General features: G+C 45.1%; 1 protein-coding gene across 1 annotated transcript in view; it reads left to right on the top strand.

The window, feature by feature from the left end:
- TMEFF1 (transmembrane protein with EGF like and two follistatin like domains 1) overlaps positions 1-16,432 on the top strand; it is a 128,895-nt gene that overhangs the window by 109,644 nt on the left and 2,819 nt on the right. The window contains exons 6-9 of the mRNA XM_075416651.1: positions 702-850; positions 1,725-1,790; positions 11,851-11,974; positions 16,047-16,205. Coding sequence (XP_075272766.1) covers positions 702-850; positions 1,725-1,790; positions 11,851-11,974; positions 16,047-16,205 — 498 coding nt within the window. The remainder of the gene's footprint in view (positions 1-701; positions 851-1,724; positions 1,791-11,850; positions 11,975-16,046; positions 16,206-16,432) is intronic.

Raw genomic sequence — 16,432 nt, 5'->3', positions numbered from 1 at the left:
TCACATTTGGTGGTTAGGAACCAGCTACATGCTAGGTCTTCGTTTTTCCCACTTCCATTTTACAATCCTTAGTTGCAAATTATCTAGGATTATGTTCTGTGTAAAACAACCAAAGTGCCGACTGGATGCAATATGAATAATTCAGGTCACATAATCCTGTTTTAAATACAAGATAACAAACTCACTGTTAAGTTTCAAAGGTATGAATGAATGTCTTGACACAGTTAACCAAGCATCTTGATTCTATACAACCTCTAAATATAAAAACTCCTTTTACTGCTTAACAGAAATGGGAGTCCTTTTTGTTTCTCTCTCAGGGATTCTGACACCCCCAGAAAAGTAGAATATTCATCTGGTTTTGTTCACACTTGAGAACAGACACCACAAACTGTTATATTAATGTAGCAAATCCTCCTAGCAACTTGTTATCAATTCTCAGGTGTTAATCAATGAGATTGATATCATAGTAAAACTACAAGAAACATCAATACATTATTAAAAAGCACTCTGAAACACCTGTTCATAATTGTGTACATCCTGCTTGGAAGCCTGAGATGTCAACGAATTCTTCAGCATCCTCATGCAGCACGCTCTTCTCTCCTGGTATTAGTGTATGAGCTAGTGTTTACTCAGGGCTCAACATGACTTAATTTTTGTTTGCTGGATGTCAGTTTTGTTTTGCTGTATGTTTCAATTAACAGGTGTGTATGTAATATAGACTGCAGTGGATACAGTTTTAACCCTGTATGTGCTTCTGATGGAAGTTCCTATAACAATCCGTGCTTTGTTAGAGAAGCATCATGTCTGAGGCAAGAACAGATCGACATCAGGCATCTTGGACACTGCTCAGGTAGGCTTCATTTTGTTTTTTCTGGTAAATGTAAATTCTGACATAAGTGAGCTTGGTAGAGCTTTCCCCTTTCCATTTTTGATCAGAAGTCACTGATCCAGTCATCAGTGAACTCCCCACCTATATTTTAGAGTTCCCCACGCAGAGGTATGTTTACACTGCGTACATACATGCTGTGTTGACATTACCTTCCTTTGGCTGCTGTTACCTGGAAAGGCAGCAAAAGCTCTTAGGAGAATCTGAGCAACATTCAACAGGTCTTACACAAGGGGCTGGTAAGAAGTAGGAGAGCAAAAGGGATACCAGTGTATGGGAAACGTTCCCTCTTGCTGCTGTGGGCTGTACAATGTACTTCCGAGGTGAGCCGAGTAGGGCCCCCATTGCACAAATTTTTATCCATTTCCCTTTCCAGTGTTGGAACAGTCCGCTGAAACCCTCTGCCTGCTGCCTTGTAGTTAATCACGTGCATGACTCTTCAGTTTTGGGGTCTTGCAGGTAGGAGCTTCTCGTGGGAAAAACAGCTTTCCACCATCTCTCTGCCAGTTACATCTACATCTATAACTTGGACAGATCCAAAACCGAAACAGACTGTCACCAAAATAACCCAGTCCCATACCACGGAAAAGCTTTTGGCTCAGAACCCACAGCTTGAGGTGTGCCGTGTGTTGGTGTGGACGGTGGGGTTGCTGACTCCGTCAGTGAGCAGGCGTGCTACCAGCCTGGTCGTATGGGATGAACAATGTGGGAATGTGTCCAGTTTTACAGCGATTAAAATACTTCTTCGAATAGTATTCTGGCTTCTCAATGGCATACACCTAGTGGTCTGTAAATGAGCCTTTCCTAATAGCTGTCCTTGCATGTGTTTGTCATCTAGAAACAGACGACACAAACGCAGTTGGAAAGAAAGACGATGGCATGCAGTATCGGCCAGAGGTGAAAGGTACTGTGCTGACTTTGTGCTGTTTGGTTATAGTTTCACAAGATGAGGATGTAAAGCACACAGATCCCTTCTGGTCTGCCTTACAGCTTTGGTTTCTGTAACCGAGACCGACCTGTGAACAGCTTCTTTCTTACAGCACGTTGCAAGGCTGGCAAGAGGGAGATGTGCGTGATTTGTGACTTTTGCCTGCTGTATTCCTCTAAGATGCCCAGCTGCTCACCCTGTGCAGCGGTCACGGGATTAGACTCCCCCCAAGTGCTGTGAAAACAACTTTACTGTAAGACACCAAGCTGTGACATTCCTGATGAAATGACACAAGCCTCCCTCTGTGACCCCATCGTTTCTGTTAACTTCTGAAACAAAATGGCACATTCTGTGATTGTTAGGTTGTTTTAAAATGTTTTCATCAAACTGATAACACTGAATCACACTGGTTGAAAATGTTTTAACTATATGAACCTTACCTTATCTTCAATAACCTTAGTGTAAGTGAAATAAGGCAAAGTTTCACTTTCTGCTCAGTTATTTTAGGTAGCAGTAGCCCATGCATGTTAGGTGCATTCTCAGAATAAATAAGCTTCTGGATGTTGTGGCTCTTGCTCAAAGTGTTGCTGTCCAGGACAAAACACCTCTGTCTTTCTCAAGTTATCCACAAAGAGCAGATCTGCATAGGTGTTAACCTTTCCTCCTCTTCTCTCACAAATAATAGAATAGAATAGAATAGAATAGAATAGAATAGAATAGAATAGAATAGAATAGAATATTTCAGTTGGAAGGGATCATCTAGTCCAACTGCCTGACCACTTGAGGGCTGACCAAAAGCTAAAGCATATTGTGAAGGGCATTGTCCAAATGCCTCTTCAACACTGACAGGCCTGGGGCATCGACCGCCTCTCTAGGAAGCCTCTTCCAGTGTCTGACCACCCTCTCGGCAAAGAAATGCTTCCTCATGCCCAGTCTAAAACTTCCCTGGTGCAGCTTTGAACCAGTCCCACACATCCTGTCCCTGGATCCCAGGGAGAAGAGCTCAGCACCTCCCTCTCCACTTCCCCTCCTCAAGGAGCTGTGGGGAGCAATGAGGTCGCCCCTCAGCCTCCTTCTCTCCAAACCAGACAAAACTGGAGTCCCCAGCCACTCCTCACAGGACATTCCATCCAGCCCTGCCACCGGTGGTGTTGCCCTCCTCTGGACACATTCAAGGACCTTCACAGCCTTCTGAAACTGCAGGACCCAGAACTGCCCATGGCACCCACGGTGAGGCCACACCAGCGCTGCATACAGCCCCTGGCTGCAAGGGCACGCATCTGGCTCCTGCTGAGCCCGCTGCCCACCAGCACCCTCAGAGCCCTTTCTGCAGGGCTGCTCGCCAGCCACGCCTCTTGCAGTTTATACTTCTGCCCACATTACTCCCTCCTAGGTGCAGAATCTGGCATTTGGACTTGTTAAATTTCATCCCATTAATCATAGCCCAATGCTCCAATCTACCAGGGTCCCTCTGCAAGGCCTCCTGTCCCTCAAGAGAAGCAACAGCACCTCCCAGTTTGGTATCATCAGCAAACTTGCTGATGGTGCATTCAACTCCTGCATCCAGATTGCTGATAAATATATTGACCAGAACCGGCCCTAGAACTGAGGTGTGAGGAACACAGCTAGTGACAGAACACCAGCCAGATGTAGCCCCATTCACTACAATGCATTGAGCTCTGCCCTTCAGCCAGTTCTTCACCCAGCGCACCGTGAACCCACTCATCCCACAGTTGGACAGCTTGTCCAGAAGGATGCTGCGAGGGACAGGATCAAAAGCCTTACAAAAATCCAGAAAAACTACATTCACCACCTTCCCTTCATCCACTAGGCAGGTGACCTTATCATAACAGGACATCAAATGAGTTTAAATAGGACTTCCCCTTGGTGAACCCGTGTTGACCATGCCTGATGATTGCATAATTCTTTAAATGCCTTCCAATAGTACCCACTATGATCTTCTCCATAATTTTTCCAGGGACTGAGGTTAGACTATCAGTTCTGCAGTTTCCTGGGTCTTCCCTCTTGTCAATTGGAGTAACATTGGCTAGCTTCCCGTCAGCAGGGACTTCCCCAGACTCCCAAGACCTTTGGTAGATGGTCGAGAGGGGTCTTCCGATAGCATCTGCTAGCTCCATCAGTGCTCCGGGAGGAATCCCGTCAGGCCCCGTGGACTTGTGAACATTCAGCTGATACAGCTGGTCCCTTACAACTTCAGTGTTCACAAATTGAAAGTCACTGTTCCCACACTAGTGGTCCTCAGATTTGTGGGACTGGGCAGCCCAAGGTCTATGAATATTATTGAAGACTGAGGCAAAAAGAGCACTGAATGTCTCCGCTTTTTCTTCATCCACAACAAATATCAGTACAATGTTTTCTTTAGACCTCCTCTTGTTATTAATATACTTTAAAAAGCACTTCTTGTTATCTGACACAACACAGGCCAGATTCAACTCTAACTGAGCTTTGGCCTTTCGTGTCTTCTCCCTGCATGTTCTTCATCCACAACAAATATCAGCCCAACGTTTTCTTTAGACCTCCTCTTGTTATTAACATACTTTAAAAAGCACTTCTTGTTATCTGACACAACACAGGCCAGATTCAACTCTAACTGAGCTTTGGCCTTTCGTGTCTTCTCCCTGCATATAGGACTCACAGCTCTGTAATCTTCCTGTGAAGCCTGACCTCGCTTCCAGAGATCATACAATTTCTTTTTCCTCTGGAGCTCCACGAGGAGTTCCCTGTTCAGCCAAGCTGGTCTTCTGCCCTGCTTGCTGGACTTATGACGCAGGTGAACTGCCTGGTCCTGTGCTTCTGAAAGCTGCTCCTTAAAAACTGACCAGCACTTGTGCACCCCTAAGCCCTCAACAGCAGATTCGCAGGGTACTCTGCTAAACAGCTCCCTGAACAGCTTGACATTTGCTCTCCTGAAGTCCAGGGCAGCAACTTCGTTGTCCTTCTTTCTCATTACACTGAAAATTTTAAACTCAACCATTTTGTGATCACTGTGGCTGAGACAGCTGCCTACCATCACATCACCCACAAGCCCTTCTCTACTCACAAATAGCAAGTCTAGGAGGGCATCTTTCCTAGCTGGCTCACTCAGTACTTGTGACAAGATGTTATCTACTACAAACCTCAAGAATTTCCAAGACATGCTCGTCACAACAGTATGGTATTCCCAGCTGATGACCGGGAAGCTGAAATCTGCTGAAAGGATATGGGCTACAGATCCAGAAATGCCTCCTAATTGCCTATAAAATAACTTATCAGTGCTTACATCCTGGCTGGGCAATTGGTAGTAGACACCCACTACAACATCTCTCATGTCAACCATTTCAGCACTAACTGTAAGGGCTCCACAGCCATAGAATCATAGAATCACAGAATCGTTAAGGTTGGAAAAGACCTGTAACATCATCAAGTCCAACCGTCAATCCCCCACCACCGTGCCTTCTAAATCATGTCCCGAAGTGACACATCTACACATTTTTTAAACACGTCCAGGGATGGGAACTCCTCCACCTCCTTGGGCGGCCTGTTACAATGCCTGACCACTCTTTCAGTAAAGAAATTTTTCCTAATATCCAATCTAAACCTCCCCTGAAGCAACTTGAGGCCATTGCCTCTTGTCCTATAGCTAGTTACTTGTTACTTGGGAGAAGACACCAACACCCACCTCACTATAGCCTCCTTTCAGGTAGTTGTAGAGAGTGAGTAGGTCTCCCCTCAGCCTCCTCTTCTCCAGACTAAACAGCCCCAGCTCCCTCAGCTGCTCCTCATAAGACTTGCTCTCTAGCGCTTCACCAGCCTCATTGCTCTTCTCTGGACACGCTCCAGCACCTCAGTATCCTTCTTGTACTGAGCGGCCCCAAACTGAACACAGCACTCCAGGTGCGGCCCCACCAGTGCCGAGTACAGGGGCACAATCACCTCCCTACTCCTGCTGGCCACACTATTTCTGATACAAGCCAGGATGCCGTTGGCCTTCTTGGCCACCTGGGCACACTGCTGGCTCATGTTCAGTCGGCTGTCGACCAGCACCCCAAGGTCCTTTTCCTCCATGCAGCTTTCCAGCCAGTTCTCCCCAAGCCTGTAGCGTTGCCTGGGGTTGTTGTGACCGCAGTGCAGGACCCAGCACTTTGCCTTGTTGAACCTCATACAGCTGGCCTCGGCCCATCAAGCCAGCCTGTCCAGATCCCTCTGCAGAGACTTGCTACACTCCAGCAGATCGACACTCCCACCCAACTTGGTGTCATCTGCAAACTTACTGAGGGAGCACTCAATTCCCTCATCCAGATCATTGGTAGAGATGTTAAACAAGACCAGACCCAAAACTGAGCCCTGGGGAACACCACTTGTGACCGGCCACCAGCTGGATTTAACTCCATCACCACCGCTCTGGGCTCAGCCATTCAGCCAGTTCTTTATCCAGCGAAGAGTACACCCATCCAAACCATGGGCAGCTAGTTTCTCCAGGAGGATTCTGTGGGGAACAGCGTCAAAGGCCTTACTAAAGTCCAGGTAGACAACATCCACAGCCTTTCCCTCATCCACTAGGAAGGTCACCTGGTCATAGCAGGAGATCAGGTTGGTCAAGCAGGACCTGCCTTTCATGAACCCATGCTGCCTGGGCCTGATTCCCTGGTTGTCCTTCACATGGCCGATGAACGCACTCAGGATGAATCGCTCCATAATCTTGCCCAGTACCGAGGTCAGGCTGACAGGCCTGTAGTTCCCCTGATCCTCCTTCTGGCCCTTGGATGGGTGTTGCATTGGCAAGCCTCCAGTCACCTGGGGCCTCCCCTGTTAGCCAGGACTGCTGATAGATGATGGAGAGTGGCTTGGCCAGCTCCTCCGCCAGTTCCCTCAGCACTCTTGGGTGGATTCCATCCGCCCCATGGCCTTGTAAGTGTCCAGGTGGCATAGAAGGTCATTAGCTGCTTCCTCCTAGACTATGGGAGGTTTGTTCTGCTCTCCTTCCCTATCTTCCAGCGCTGGGGGCTGAGGACCCTGGGAATAACCAGTCTGACCGTTAAAGACTGAGGCAAGGAAGGCATTAAATACCTCAGCCTTTTCCTCATCCTTGGTGGCAATGTTCCCCCCTGCATCCAATAAGGGATGGAGATTCTCCTTGGTTCTCTTTTTGTTATTAATGTATTTGTAAAATCATTTTTTGTTGTCCCATACAATAGTGGCCAGCCTGAGTTCTAGCTGGGCTTTTGACTTTCTAATTTCCTCTCTGTACAACCTAACGTAGACCCCTGTACTCCTCTTGAGTTGCCTGCCCTTTCTTCCATAGGTGGTAGACCCTCCGTTTTTTTCCTGAGTCCCAGCAAGAGCTCCCTGTTCAGCCAGGCCAGTCGTCTTCCCCGCCAGTTCGTTTTGCGGCACACGGGGACAGCCTGCTCCTGTGCCTTTAAGACTTCCTCCTTGAAGAATGTCCAGCCTTCCTGGACCCCTTTGCCCTTCAAGACTCTCACCCAGGGGACCCTCTCAACCAGCGTCCTGAGCAGGCCAAAGTCTGCCCTCCAAAAGTCCATGGTGGTGGTTTTGCTGGCCCCCCTCTTTACTTCGCCATGAACTGAGGACTCTGTCATTTCATGGTCGCTAAGCCCAAGACAGCCTCCGACCACCACATCTCCCAGCAGTCCTTCTCTGTTAGTAAACAGCAGGTCAAGCGAGGCACCTCCCTTGGTGGGCTCGCTTACCAGCTGCATCAGGAAGTTATCTTCCACACACTCCAGGAAGCTCCTAGACTGTTTCCTCTCTGCTGGATTTCCAGCAGATGTCCGGTAAGTTAAAGTCCCCAACAAGAACAAGGGCTAGCGATTGTGAGACTTCTGCCAGCTGCTTGTAGAAAACTTCATCTACCTCTTCATCCTAGTTGGGTGGTCTATAACAGACTCCCAACAGGATGTCTGCCTTGTTGGCAAACCCCTCCCTTACAAATAGCACACCATCTCCACCTCGCCTGCCCTGACTATCATAGAAGAGTTTGGGTTGGAAGGGACCTTTAAAGGTCATGTAGCCTGACCCCCTGCAGTGAGCAGGGACATCTTCAACCAGATCAGGTTGCTCAGAGCCCCATCCAACCTGGCCTCAAATGTTTCCAGGGATGGGGCATCTGCCACCTCTCTGGGCAACCTGTACCAGTGTTTCACCACCCACATTGTAAAATATTTCTTCCTTACATCTAGTCTGAATCTACCCACTTTTAGTTTAAAACCATTACCCCTTGTCCTATTGCAACAGACCCCGCTAAAGCGTTTGTCCCCATCTTTGTCCCCTATCCCTCCTGAACAGTCTGAGCCCTGCATCCCAGCACTCCAATCATGGGACTCGTTCCACCACGTCTCACTAACACCAACGACATCGTAGCTCTGGGAGCTGACCAACACTTCCAGTTCATCCTGTTTGTTTCTCATACTGCATGCGCTGGCGTAGAAGCATTTCAGATACGGTCCTGAGCCCTCCGTGCTCCCAGGAGCGGTGCAAATGTTCCCACCAGCATTGCCACCCTCAGGCAATGCCACGCCAACCCTTGACTTACCTACCACAACACTGTTGGGATCCCCTTACCCCATCGATTCTAGTTTAAAGCCCTCTCGATCAGTCCTGCCAGCTTATGCCCAAAGACACATTTTCCCCATTGGAACAGGTAGATCCTGTCAGGCCCCAGCCTACCTTGTGTCTCAAAGACTTTTCCATGGTTTAAAAATGCAAAGTTTTGGCAGATGCGTCAGTGCTAGAGCCAGGTATTGATATCCTGGGCTCACCTGTTTCTTCCAAAGTCTCCCCTCCCTCCTGGGAGGATTAAGCAAAACACCACCTGTGTTCCCGAATTTTTTAGCATTCTTCCCAGGGCTCTGAAATCTCTTTTGGTTGACCTCAGGCTTTTCATTGCTGCCTCATTAGTATCCACATGAAAGAGCAGGAGTGGATAGTAGTCTGAAGGTCATAGTAAGCTCTTCAGTCTTGTGGTGATGTCCCTAATTTGGGCCCCAGGGAGGCAGCAAACTTCCCTGAAAAGAGGGTTCAGCCTGCAAACGAACACTTCCATCCAGCACAGGAGGGAATCACCAGTGACCATTACCCCCTGTTTTTTCTTGGTGCTGGTCTTAATGCAGGTTTTGTTGTGAAGGGTTGGTAACTTCTCTCTTAGCTCTGGTCTTAATTTTCTTCTGTCATTGTACTGGTTTTGCACTCCCATAGCCTCTCAGAGTAAAGCCATCCCACCATGGCTTTCGACATTCTTTGTGTACTTCTTAAAAAGCCATTCAGTTCCAGACAGCTCAGTATGTTTTTCTTTTTTCACAAATTGTCTTATTGTCACTCCATATAATGTACCAGTTGGAATGATCTAATGTCAATTTTCACTTACATTATGAAGGCATAAAAGGCACCAAATGGAATATACATCTTATTATGTGATGCAATAAAACACCACTTTTGGTTCCTATTCAGAAGTTACAGCCTTTTATTCATTGCATATAAACTGCCCTTGAAATCTAGTTAGTGGAAAAAACATTGCATATAATTATTATTATTAACATGTACAGCTTGTGCAGTCTTAAGTTCGGCAAATGAAGTGGATGGAGGGAATATGCCTTGTGCAAAAAAATTGTTTTGCCATTTTTTATGCAGTAGTCAGGTCTTTTTAGATAGTGAGAGCCTGAACTGAACTACTTTGAATGCCTTTTTCTTCCAGGATAAGAGAACAGTCCACACTTCTATCTGCTTGCTTTCGCTTGAAATTCTTGTGAGTTTTCTTGTTACACCCTGTTCTCTGAATGTATAATGCCTTCTACTCTCTAGAACCACAGGCATGCCAGTCTCCTTCTCCTGCAGTGCAAGTGTCTACCTAAAGTTACATCAGAAAGGTCTCTCTTCCTGGATTCAGCTGCCGTGCTGGTTTTATTGTGTCAAGATGGGCATCGGGGTTTCGGGTTTTGTGCATGCCTCTTCCTTCTGGTGAAGTATCAGAACTCTTATATCCCATCCCTCAGTCTAGCAGGCCCCTCAGATTGAAAATGGATTCCCATCAATAGGTTGGGTAGATGTCTGTACTGCACTAGGAATCACCTCCTGCATTTAATATCTCTTTGCTTAATGCAAGCTTTGCCTCTGACCTGGGTGGCCATGACTACCTGGCCACCTTTCAGGGAATGCATCTTTCACTGGGCCTCATGGTCTATATTGGTATATACAGTAAAACCAGACATGGTGCAGCTGTCTGAACAGACTAATAGCCTTTGACTGGGACTAGATGGGACAGTACTTAACTGCTTGGAGAAGGAGGGAGGCACCAGTTGTGGGATGAGCCATCCCCACTTTTCTCCTCTTAGACATGCCACGACACAGTCTATTTCATCAGGGCAGCAGCGGATATATTGTCAGTATTAGGCAATGTTCCTCCCTTGTATCAAGTCTTCTGTATCTTTGAAGCACAGCCTGAAACAGGCTTCCTTATATATAAAACCTCTAATGGTTAGATTTGTTTTTCCTGGAACACATTAGAAAACATTCCAGAAAATGCTCAGGGAAAAGCTAAAACAGCAGCATGCAGCGCTCTTTTTCTTGTATAAATACATTCTCTTTCTTGCTGGTGTTATTTCAAATATCTGCAATTGTATAAGAGATTTCTTCTTCACAGTCCTTTTTGCTTTGCACCTGCAGTTCATTATAATCTTGTGACGCTATAGTCTATTGCCATGGAAATGAACATAATTCCACAATTACGCTCACATCTTTATATCCCTGCTCTTTAGAGAAGTTCATTGTTGAAATACCAACTTCTGTGTTTAGGACTTTTTTGCAGAACAATTTTGCAAAAAAAATGGTTGAAAATGTGTGCAGCCTTAGGTAGTTTCAGTAACACGGCAGAAGCACAAAAGATGTTGGGGCAGCAGGGACTGCCTTCCTGTGCTGTGCTGACCCGGCCAGCAACTAAGCGCCCACCAGCTCCTTGCTCAGCCCCACCTTGCCCCAGCAGGATGGAGGAGACAATCAGAAAAGCAAACACAAGAAAAACTTGATAAAGGCAGTTTAAGAAGTGAAGGGAAACAAAAGAGAAAAAGAACAAGTGATGCAAAAGCCATCACTCCCAACGTCCCACCAGCAGACTGGTGCCCAGCCAGTCTCTGAGCAGCAGCCACCTTGCAAAGACCAAAACCCCAGATTTTGTTGCTGAGCGCGGTGTCGTATGGTACAGAGTATCCCTTTGGTCTATTTGGGTCAACTGTCCTGGCTGTGTCGCCCCTGCCAGCCTCTTGCCCACCTCCAGCCTAGGTGCTTAGGGGCCAGAGGGAGAAGCAGAGAAGGCCCCGACGCTGTGGAAGCACCCTTCAGCAGCAGCCCAGCCACTGGTGTGTTACTGGCACTGTTTCAACCAGAAATCCCAAGCACAGCACCGTACAGGCTGCTCTGAAGAAAATTAATTTCATCCCCTCCAGACGCAGCACAATTCCCAAAGGAAAGGGTATTTTAAGCTCATTTCAACCCTTTGAAATTCCCTCTCAGTAAAAGTGTTTCTCTGAGGAAGGCAGATATTTTAGCGTGTTTGATTTCAGCTATAATGACAGGTGGTACTAGTCAGACCTGGGCTTTATCAAGGTGTTTTTACACCCAGTAGTCGTAAAAGTTTAGCTTCTTTCTAGTCCTTCAGGTTTTTTTTCCCTCTGTTTAGACACAGGAGAGAGCTCTCTGTATCTATGTATTAGGTCTTTGCCTCTGTGCCACGGACAAAACTTCTGCTGATCTTCCTGCATTGGCTTGTTTCTGTCATGAATACTTTCGTCCTTCCGAGAAAGCTAACATAAGAAGCATATTTAGATGTCTCTAAGGATCGTTTTTCAGTGTCGTACATTCTAGCAGATCTCTGTGGGTGCCTCTGAAAGTACACCCTTAAGCCTTTGCTTTATTATTCTGTATTCCTTTATTCATTACAAGTTTTTAAGGGTATGCTATTCTTGGTTGATTTTTTAATGAATATCATACAGCCATTTGTAATTGTTGATGTATATTTCTTTTCAAGATGCCAGCGATCAAAGAGAAGACATTTACATTGGAAACCACGTGCCCTGTTCAGAAAGCTTCAACGGCTACTGTATACATGGAAAATGTGAATTCATTTATTCCACTCAGAAGGCTTCCTGCCGGTAAGTCCTGCATGCCTCCAAAATGTGCTTGAAATCGCTGTAAAGCTTCATCAAAATGCTCTCTAGACATAATTACAGCATGTGTCAGGTTGCAGTTATCTAAGCAGTGGCACAGGAGCCGCATCCCTGTGCTGCGGGCAGCCCCCAGCTGCTCCGGGCGTGCAGGAGATAGTGCTCAGAGGAGAGTCTCGGTCACTCAGGTAGTTTGGAAGCTGAATCCCTCTGAGGATTGTGGCCTCAGTGGTGCCTCCTTGTTCTCAGCTGCTAAACCCTATCTAAACACACACAAGAACCTGCCTTTGCCTCGCATGACTTCTCTGTATGACTGTCTGTTCTTATGCTATCTATATATTTTATTGTTCTTGTCATAAACTCTCTCTAGAGGATCAATATTTTATTTTTAACATTTATTGCCCTTTTTCAAAATAATAGGCTTCATCTACAGAGTATAAAATTTTGAAATACTCTTTAGCCCACATTTTTCACCTACAGTATAATCTAGCAGCTCAATACACTCAGTATTAAGCCACTCCGTGTCTCCCAGGAAATCTGAATTCCATTTAATTTCCTTAGCTTCCAGATAATTTTTTCTTTACATTTACTAACTAAATTCTGCCTCTTTGTTTTCTTTAAAAAAAAAAAATAATTTTAAAAGTTATTTATACAGAGAGGCCACATCTTCTTAATAACATGGAGTGCCCTACTCGTTAGGAGGTTGCACTCTTAAACTTTTGTCTTGCAGGCTTGTACTTTCAGGTTAATGTGGTTGATTGCTTTCCTTTGCTGTGGAAACGTCAGTTGTAAATCCATTAGATACTATTGCATTTTCTCCCTTGATCTTTATTGATCAAGGCTATTTAGGGGATTTTCTACTGCCAAGATTTAAGGGTTTCCATACTGACCAGGGAGCAGGAAGCCCAAAAGGCAGATCCAGTGTGGCTGTCAGCTTAAGCATTTGAAAGCTTATATTATTCCTTTTCCCATCCGAGAGCCTTTCTTGTTTATTCTTACCTTTCCAATGAGACTTGCTTGTTTTTCTCTTTTCTTTGGTTAGAATCAAGAGAGCTCAACATGGCTTTGCTTCTCTTGGGAAACTGGGTGCATCCCCAACATCCCTTTGGTGGGCATTAGGCAGCACTATTTGAGTACAGCATTCTTTTGATCTAGAGCTGTGTTTAACACAATTTCTGATGGATTTGTCCTCAAAATATTCAAGTACAGGTATTTCAAGGAAAAAATTCCTGGCTGAACGCACTGATTTTTTTATTTCTCAGAATTTTTTTCTGGATGGTGCTAATCATAGAGTCCTTTATTCATGTATGATTCAATTATTATTCAATCATTTAAATATTTATTATTACTCTAATAATTACAGATAGGCAATGTTTTGATGAATTTAATTAATGTACTGTCCCTTTAAATTCCATTTTGTAATCACATTTACTATTACTACGTTCAATTTTTTATTTAAACAAGCTGAACAGTATCTCAGCGCTGGACATAGAACAACAAACCTCACGTGGTTCCAGTCAAGAATTTCTGACTGTCAGTTCTTAACCCTAGGTATCAGATCTCCTTTGGATTTTTCTTGGCTATTTAAATACTGATGGTGTCATACTTTATGTGTGTTTCCTACTGGAGCAGAGTTATTAAGGAAACAAATTACTTATATCAGACAGCAATGCACCATAATAATCATGTACTTCTACCAAAGAAAAAAATTCTCTCTTTCTCTGGCAAGGAGAATACAGTGATGAATGCTAGGGGCAGATTGTTATCTGCAAATGCTTTGCATTCTCATACACATCTAGCATATACATTATTTAATTTGGTCCTCATTTGCTGGTAGTGATATACGTGAGGTGTCAGATGACTTACAAACCTGCAGAAAACCCGTGCGCAGAGCAACTTCTGACTTTCGCTTTCACTGAGGGCAGTGAATCTCCTTGCTCCTTGTACAGCAGCCCTCCAGGACTGCCATCAGGCAGGTGAGAAGAAAGTTGGTAGTAGTCCATGGCATATTATTTAACTGAGCAACCTTTGCACAGCTGGGATCTGGTCTACCCTTGTGCAGCGCAGTTCTGCCCTGTCCTTATGGCAGGCTGCAGGAAGAAAGCACAGTTCAGTGCTTGGCAGAGAAATCTAAACTTCATTCTGCTAACTCAGTTGACTGATCAGCACATTTTGATAAATCCATGCTGACTTCTATTTATCTTGCCATTGTATTAATGCTATATTATCTTGCTATACATTAATGCAGCAGAATGCTTTAAAATCTGTTTAAGGTACCTTAAACTAGTGCCTAGTACTTTATCCCACCACCAATATAGTTCTTAACACAAGCACTTCTTCTTTGCAGGAATTCAATACTCCTGAATCTCCACTCAGTATTTCTCAGAAATAGTTTCCTGCCGCTTCACTGTTTCTGAGGAAACATCTTCGAATTACTTGTGCCTTCTCTGCTTTGTTTTGCCTCCTCTGCTTTAAAGCAATTCTCACATTGATCACACTTTTCCTGTTGCCTTCTTTAATGAAAACAAAAGGAAATTAACAGTAAGAATTCAGTCCTCTTCACTAGCAAGAAGCCCTACTCCTTATTGTTTCTTTTTGCATGATTACCAACTTGTTCCCCATTTTCTTCCTTCTTGTTTGCTAACACGAATTTCCCTTCCTCGCCATTAGCAAGCTTACAGTGCATGGGGGCTTTTCTTTAATAACTCTGTTCTTACTGAAACTTGCTTCATGCCCGAACCAAAACTCCTTACACAGCAGCTCATGGCTGGAGAAAGTAGAGTCACAAGATTATGAACATGTAAACCCCAACCATTATCCCTGCATGCAAAGGGGGATTAGGAGTTGCATTAGCAGTTGTAGGAAGATCTGTGGCATAATTATTTTGTTCCTCCAAACAGAATTAATTCTTACCCTAGCACAAAGCTTTTGGATGGATGAGACTGATTTTACGTTGCGTTCAGGCTTGTCTGATCCAGTTTACAAAAGGATTGTTTCTCTGCCTGCGTGTGAGTATCTGTTCTCCAGCTTTCTGTGACAGAGCTGGAGGCCAGTTGTGTGATTCAGTTGCCCTAATAATGCATCCACATCGGTTGGTTTTAAAGGATAGCTGTACAAAGAACTTGCTCAGGGATGTAAGTGGTGGTCTTTGATTCTGCAGACCTCAGCTCAGTGTCTTGGGTAGCTCTTGCCTCTCCTTGTCTTGCTTCCACCTCTTGTGCCTCGTGACATGAATTCCTCCAGAGCGTATCTCCACTGCCACCTTCACCACTGGCACATCTCGCATTCCCTGAGCATGTGTCGCTGACGGGGAGCAGCCCCCGCTGGTTTTCTCATTGAGCTGACGGCTGCTTTGCTCGGGCATTTAGAGCAGCTGCTTCTCTTCTGTCTCCAGCCATGACCCCGCCACCCTGGCCAATTTTTATGGATTCTTCCATGAACCCTCACTTGAACAGTTTTGGGCCATTGGGTTTTCTAACCCAAGCTCCATCAAATTTTGGTGTGGTTACAAGGCAAGAGGGGGTTTGATGATGGTCGAGTCCAATAGGTTTTGCAGGATTCCACTTCTGTAGGCTGCAGCTGGAAAAGGGATCTTTTATTTTCCCCCATTTTTCAAGGTTTCTCTTTCTCTTTGTCACTTCTTGCCCATATTGACATTGCAGCTGAATGAGCAGGCTCACTTTGTGCTTCAGGAGCATGCTTCCTTGTGTTTCATTTAGCCTTGTCTGCTTGTTTCACCTAGTTGGTTTATTCTTCCTAAATATGGCCCCAATTTAGTAACGACCCTACGTATTTCATTTGCCCAATCCAGGCCTTCACCACGCTGGTGTATTTTCAGAGGACCATTAGTAACCTTGTCCGGGAAAGCAGAGCATACCTGCTCTGTGTCCTCTCTTGCCACAGAAATCCAAGCCATTCCCCAACACACGCGTTACCACACCTCCACCTTCTCACCAGCTCTTTCTCAGCCAGAGTCACCTTGGACTCTGTATTTCATCTGCAGAATGACTGGGCTGTTGTCAAATTACAGATTCCATTAAATATTCCTTTTCTTTTTCAGGTGTGAATCAGGATATACTGGACAGCACTGTGAAAAGACAGACTTTAGTATTCTTTATGTTGTCCCAAGTAGACAAAAGCTTACGCATGTCCTTATTGCAGCAATAATTGGAGCTGTACAGATTGCCATTATAGTTGCAATTGTCATGTGCATAACAAGGTAGGTAAAGACAAAAACAGTGAAAAATTACACATTGTGTGGATATACTTTTTCAGTCTTTAAATATTTGGCCCACAAAATTTTGTATGCTTTAAAATACCCACATAAAAAATACCGAGTGGCTGAAGCGGAAGGATTATGTAACATCCTATCACCACTCTTCTTTTTGTCACAAAACACACATTTGTTTCAATTCACAAAGCACCAGTAACCACTCTGAATCCCCA

The sequence above is a fragment of the Opisthocomus hoazin genome, chromosome 3 (assembly GCF_030867145.1).
Source record: "Opisthocomus hoazin isolate bOpiHoa1 chromosome 3, bOpiHoa1.hap1, whole genome shotgun sequence".
In the NCBI taxonomy this organism is placed as follows: domain Eukaryota; kingdom Metazoa; phylum Chordata; class Aves; order Opisthocomiformes; family Opisthocomidae; genus Opisthocomus; species Opisthocomus hoazin.
The sequence above is the reverse complement of the archived record's forward strand: the minus strand, read 5'-3'. Positions and strand labels throughout refer to the sequence as shown.